At 28.9% G+C, this 7,084-nt stretch overlaps 1 protein-coding gene and 1 long non-coding RNA gene across 2 annotated transcripts; one reads left to right on the plus strand and one right to left on the minus strand.

The window, feature by feature from the left end:
• The first annotated feature begins 5 nt into the window (after positions 1 to 5).
• Positions 6 to 863, plus strand: LOC131611311 (uncharacterized). The gene is made up of 3 exons (XR_009286849.1): positions 6 to 118; positions 511 to 558; positions 652 to 863. It is a non-coding gene; the product is annotated as an uncharacterized LOC131611311 (long non-coding RNA).
• Positions 864 to 1,117: 254 nt separating this feature from the next.
• Positions 1,118 to 2,694, minus strand: LOC131613326 (uncharacterized). The gene is made up of 5 exons (XM_058885005.1): positions 2,395 to 2,694; positions 2,071 to 2,296; positions 1,817 to 1,990; positions 1,570 to 1,697; positions 1,118 to 1,369 (listed from the first exon to the last, which is right to left on the minus strand). The coding sequence occupies exons 1-5, from the start codon at positions 2,692 to 2,694 to the stop codon at positions 1,118 to 1,120; spliced, it is 1,080 nt and encodes a 359-aa protein (XP_058740988.1).
• Positions 2,695 to 7,084: the final 4,390 nt, after the last annotated feature.

Genomic DNA, 7,084 nt, shown 5'->3' on the forward strand with positions numbered 1-7,084 from the left:
CTTGAACCGTATTTTGTGAATCACTTTCGAAGATAACATTCTCCAACCAAAACTCAATAGCATTCTGGATAGCTTCTTTGAGTGCCAACGCTCCAACATGAACAAAATTCCTCAAATGGTCTCTAATACACCAACCTCTATTTAATGGTTGAACTAATGAACTTATTATATATAAGGAATGGGTATCAAAGTTGTGTAGTTTCTTACACATTCTTTTATTCATAATGATATATAAAAGCGATTAAAATTTATGAAAAAAGATTTAATATTGATGCTTTCGCAAATTTATGAAAAAGAAGTATTATTCATATAATGTGATATTGATTACAAACCAAAAAGTTTTTCAAAATTATTAACTTTTATAAAAAATGAATAAAAGGAATCATCTGTTATTAAATTCCATGTTTCTTCCACACTCCTTTATTAAATTTCATGTTTCTTCCCCTGAAATTGGAGGCAATTCATATTTCTGACGCTCTCTCATTATTTCATTTCCTTTTCGTATTGCAGCATTTCCTTCGGTTAGTGCATTTGCAACCAAAACAATTGATTCTTGGAGTTCAGTAATATCGTTGTTTGTATCTTTGTTTTTTACCACTTTCATTTTCTTCCTTTTACTCCCACTTAAAGGATCTGGTGATTGTGTTTCAGGTACAGAAAAATCGTAACCAACATCAAAGCTTTCCAAATTCACCTCATTTCGGGCAACATGGTCATCAATATCTTGAATAGTTTCGACAAAGTCTTCATTGGTGACCGATGACTTTTGTTTTCTTGTCTCTTTTAAAGTTCCAGATTCCTCTCCATCCGCTCGGTTAGGTCCATAAAGTATCACCATCTTCTCATAATTTGGAAGTGGTACATTTCTCCAATTTGATGCTTTTGGTTTTGACTGAAAAAGTATGATAAATAAAAGATATAAGATTAATGAAAGTTATACAATTATTGATTAATAAAATTTATACAATTATTGATTAATAAAATATTTTAAAATACAAAAAGTTCATACAAAAGTTACCTCAATTAGAGCATCCCAAACTTCTGACTCGGCATCCCATAATTGTGTAGTTGAATTCCAAGAAAATCCGCTCATACAGCCTTTAAAAATGTCATAATATTAAGGAAAGTTTTTTTTCAAAGTTTTCCAACGGTTTTTTATCTTCAGCTTGTCAATTTTGTTCACAAATAATGCACGGAGTTCAGCTGCAATGTTTTCATATGCTGATGTAGTGAATGTACCGTTGAATTTGTTCCCCTTTTCATATTCATGAATAAAAGCATCAACAAGAGCATCATCCATGGCTCTATTCCAAGTTAAAGTTCCAGAATTACCATTATTAATTGGTAATTGCTTATTCGATGCCATAAACTATGAAAATGAACAATTATAACACAACAAAGTTAATAAATATAATTAACAAAAAGTTCCAATAACATAATAAACATCATAATAAATTTGGTACCAGTTCATCAAGGAACAACAAACATAAAAATAATATTATAAAATATAAGTCAGACTCTCTAAGCTAAATTATTATTTTGATAATTTAACCACATCTGATGTGCTACACTATCTTTTATAACCCCGCCCATAGCAAGCTCATCTCTGTCACTTCTTGAACCTTGATGATTGTCATGCGATACATTTTGATTTGCAAGTTCAGCATCTACTTCGGCTATAAGGTCTTCATCCGGGTCTACACTCATCAGATAATTTGAAGAATGCAACATGCAAAAATGATTAATTTTGGAGCTTTGACTCCATAATTTGACTCTGTTGAATTAGATAAAATCTTAAATCTTTTTTTCAATACACCAAAGGCTCTTTCAATTGCATTGCGTAAAGACGAATGTCGAAGATTAAACAACTCTTTAGAATTTTGGGGTGGATTTCTAGCAGAATATTCTTTCAGGTGATACCGAACTCCTCTATAAGGCGTAATTAAGCCACTTGTCAACATGAATCCAGCATCGACAAGATAATATTTTCCTATAGTAAAGGTAAATAATAAATGTGATAGTTTAAAATATAATATAAACAACTATAAGTCTAGGTTATTCTTGTATTACCTTGAGATATTTTAAGTTTATCTTCACGTGTTAATGCATTCTTTATTATTCTAGAGTCAGAGGAAGACCCTTCCCATCCCGCGAGCACATAAGTAAACTTTAAATCAAAAGTACATGCTGCTAAAACATTTTGTGTCGGATAGTCTTTCCTACCGCGATATCTAGGGGCATCTTTTGCAGATACTTTGACACGTATATGTGTTCCATCAATTGCACCAACACAATCCTAATACAATATAATTTTTTTTATCAATAAAATCTATGAATACTAGAAATTTTAGTATTTTTATGTAGGGAATATAATTTATTAATAATAAATTTTACCTTAAAATACAGGTAGAATCTATAACTACTAGAAATTTCATGAGGGACCGTTGAGCCATCGGGTTGGACAAGAAATTTGTCTTCTAATTCAAGAATAGCTCTCAAAACTTGATGAAGATGACGACTAATAGTCTCGCCAGAACGAAGAAACCAAAAGTTGACCTCACGATTTTTTGCATTATGTGTTAATATGTAAATTGATTTTGCAACTTGCTCTTCCACACTTGACCATCGGGTAGCTTTTAATCCCCCTTCTCTTTGTAAGATATCACACAAGGTCATAAAAGTTTGGGGACCCATTCTTAATATATTTCTACTAGTTTCACTGTTACTAATTCGGTACATAATTTCTTCACGTACCCTTTCTCTCTCAGAGCTCATACTATAACACAATGTTCTTTTACGAGATAATCGAACATAATAGTAAACAACAACACACATTAGTTGAACTATAACTCTTCGACGCAAATCAAACCATTTGTTAATATGAATTATCTGATCTTGATGATCTATCTAACTCAATAAAATAATTTCTATAATAAAGAATAGATAAAATAATATTAGAATGTTAAAAAAAAATTATATTAAAAAAAAACTATTTATTATATTAATATTAGAAAGTTAAAAACAATTCATATATATAATTTGTTACTGTTTATTTTATTAATATATAAATTTCTTTTCATTATAGAAAACGTGTATATCAATTTCTTTGCTACTGTTTTTCTTTGCTACTATTTTTTTATATATATAGCAAACGTGTATATCAATTTCTTTGCTAGTGTTTTTTATATATAGCAAACGTGTATACCTTTCTATGCTTTGGATTTTGCTACTTTCGATTTTGATATGCCTTTTACCATAGTCTATGTTTTCGGTACTTTTGATACACCTTACACAGGTGTCTTCGTTACTTTCGATACTTTGTTACTATTTTTTATACCGTACTGTTCTTATAATTATAATAGGTTGAATCCTATTTTATTCGCCGTAAATTTAACGTATAGCTACAACATCCTAATAAAATTATAGATTTGATATACAAATTTGAATAGCATATAGGTACAAATATAATATCCTAACAAACAATATCGATTACACACGTAATAAAAATATAAAATCAAAAAGAACAATTTAATGGAAGAAAAAAATCATCTGAGAAAAACAAGGTACAGATAGCAGCCACAAAATAGAAGACAAATGCAACGTGAAACAAAAACCTAATCTTTAATAATTTAATAAGGACAATCTTGGAATTAAAAAAATATTTGAGAATAAATTAGGGAACATAATAAAATTTTAATAAATAAATCTTCCCTCCCCTCCAAATCCCTCCAATTTGAAAGGAGCAAAAAGTGAGTTTAGGAGGGATTTTGCTCCCCTCCCCTCATAAAAATGAACCAAACAAATATATTTACAAATATATCCTCCCCTCCCCTCACTTCCCCTCCATCTACCTCCAACCAAACAGACCCTAAATCTGAGATGCATGATATTTGTCACATAATTTGATTTTAGCCACATGATTCTATTGTTCAATGTGATATCTCTTTAAATTCATTTTCAAAAATTCTAATGCAATAATCATACTTAATTAAAATTCTAGAAGGTCTGCATAAAATTTTTTCCGCTAAAACCTTTTTTTAATTAATTAATAATAAATACAATAATTAAATTTCCCGCCAAAATTGTTTTCTTTAATTAATTAATAATAATAAATACAACAATTATTAATTTTATTATTTTAAACTTCCCACCGCCATCATGTTTTAAATTATTATTAAATTAAAAATTAAAAAAATAGTAACCACTATCATTTTAATGGATCCCACATAAATAGGATACCCAATGAGAACTTCAGTACATTTTCTTTTAATCTTCTTTTATAAATTAACAATTAAACAAGTTTTCTATCAAAACCTTTTTCTTTTATTAAATAATTAACTCTATATAAAATTTAATGAACACGTCTTTTATCAATATTTAAGGAGTTTGATTCACTTAATTTTTTTTCATGATTTAAATTCACCAGTATTTAAGTGACAATGTGTAATTAAATGATTTTTGAGTTCATAAGTATTTCTAATAATCTATTAATCAATATTTGAGTTTATAAGTACAATAATTCAAGTATTTTTTAAAATTCAGTTGCTTTTCATTTTATTAAGCGAATTCTTGGAAAAGAATTAAAAAAAAATATTTTTTATATGTATTTTTTAGTATGTATCGGTAAGTAAAATGTCAACCCTCTTAAAGAGAGCAAATTCTAAAGTTTGTTAAAAAATAGAACAAACTGTAATATCATTAGCAATTAAATATTATTTGTCAAATTAAATAATCATGAATAGTATACTCTTAAATTAAATTTTTTGATGTACCACAATTTTTTGAAAGAGTTTAGAACTAGAGAAAATAGGAAATATAAAAATAAGAACAAATAATTAATTTAAATTTTAAGTTAAAGATGCAAAGTTCTTTTTTGAGGGGATTCAAAAAGTAAATTATATAGGAAGTTGGACAGTTTTAAAAAAAAAAAAGGGGTTCAATTGAATCCCCTCAATATAGTCTCCCTCCGCCACTGCCACCACACATACCAAATTGCTAAAAGAAAAATCCCTATTGGATACTAGCCCCCTGCCAAACAATCATTCTTGCACTCCCACCGAATAGACAGTTCCAAAATAATAGCATTATAGTAATACTTAAAACTACAACATTGCCCGTTGATAAGAAATAATGTAGAATAAAACTTAACTACCACCCAAACTAGAATCATCACAATCAAATTTAATGAAATATTCCTAGGGCACATGGATAAATCACCTCCTCCTTGTTACTAGACAATTGATCCACGTATGCTGAAATAGGCCGATAGTCTCAATTTTGTTCCTGCTGCCACCTTAACCACGGGTCACGAGCTCGGCGTTCGGGCTTGAGATCACCGATAAGTTCTCCACTAACTCATTTTTATAAGTTCTTCACTAACTCAATGATATAAATTATCAACTATTTTAAACACTTTTAAAACAACATCTCATTTTCTTCTTGAAAATGGAACTGTCATCATCAAACTCTCACTCTCCAGCGAGTTTGCTCAACCTAAATTGAAAGTTGGGATGTATGTGATGAAACTTGGAGGGTATGTGGTATATTCTAAAGTTAGACACGCATAAAAATTGTATTATTAGCCTCTTATGAATGAGTTTATATAATGAAGTACACAATTAGACAAAGATTTTGTATTTAAGATTGACATCTCCTATTGTAGAACTCAATCGCAAAATTGTATTCACATGTCCATTTCTTTATTTTGTGGCAAATTCATTAACAAAGTGCATCATAAAATAAAATAAAAAAATTATTTATCGTATTATTATTGATTGTATTCTTTTATTGATTGTTTCTATTGTTCTACATTTATGTTTTTATTGTGTGACCATATATTAGCATGACATGACTTTTTTGCATGTATTATGATTATCCATATATTAGCATGCCACGACTTTTTTTTTTTGCATGTTTTATTATTATTATTATTATTATTATTATTATTATTATTTATTTCTATTTTTCATATTTTTAATTTCTTTATATTTTTATGTGCGTCCATATGTCATGTTTAAAGATTATATATTAAAATCACCATTGAGCAATATAGAGTTTCTAACATTATTATTCTTACCTTTTTAAATTGTTGTTTTTATTTTTGGTACATCTTACTCTATTTTTATTTGTTTTTACAGGTTGCAACTTGCAAGGTTGTAATTTTTTTATATCATGCCGAATTAACTCTCAATTGAAAGTCGGGTGATTTGTTGATTTGATCGCAATTGTATTTTAGTTTTTCTTAATCCATAATATTCAAGTCTTTTTGATCATTTATAATGTTTAATTTGAAAATAAAATCAAATATTGATTTTTAATCTTAATATACTTTTCAATAATAACAATTGTTGTAAATTATTAATTATAATTAATAATATGGATGTGTTCCAAAATGACAAGGAAAATATGCTAGTGGATTTGAATTTTGAATTTGAAAGTTGGCAACTCTTCATGAAATGTTGCAACCGTTGGTGAACCATGCTGTGGGCCAAAAGTCATAACTCTTGGAAAAGAAATTGTTTCACCAAGGGTCGCTACCTTGTGAAACAATATCAGCATGGCCTATAAAATCATAACTTTGGATTCAGAATTCTTAATCAGAAAAATTGCAAATCCTCTAAAATAATTCCAGAGCACTCTTCGCTACATTCGAGTTTTCGCCGGTCTTGCCCAATCTCGATAAGGCTGAATTATCCTGGGTATTCCTGCGTAGAAACTCCAAGACAAATTGAGAGTGCTTGAAATACTATAAGGAAAGTGTTTCCGTACACGATTCTAGCCTCGAACCATTTGACTTGAATTGATTTTCTAACAATCTTATAGTATTTCAAATAATGGTTATCGAGACTTTCATTTCAAGCATTAAAGAAATAAGAGAATAATTTAAATCAAGAACAATTTCGTTATCTTGAATTCCGACTTTTTATTATAAGACACAACATGAAGATCATTTAAAGATGGTTCATGACTTCTATGAATTTGGAGTCTTATTAAATCCCCTTATATAGAATTTTGAGAACCTTATTGCGGAGGATAAAGAATTCGAAATTCTCAAAGTTAAAAACCTTGTGAGGAAGGTTCTCCA

This window comes from Vicia villosa, linkage group LG6 (assembly GCF_029867415.1).
Source record: "Vicia villosa cultivar HV-30 ecotype Madison, WI linkage group LG6, Vvil1.0, whole genome shotgun sequence".
In the NCBI taxonomy this organism is placed as follows: Eukaryota; Viridiplantae; Streptophyta; class Magnoliopsida; order Fabales; family Fabaceae; genus Vicia; species Vicia villosa.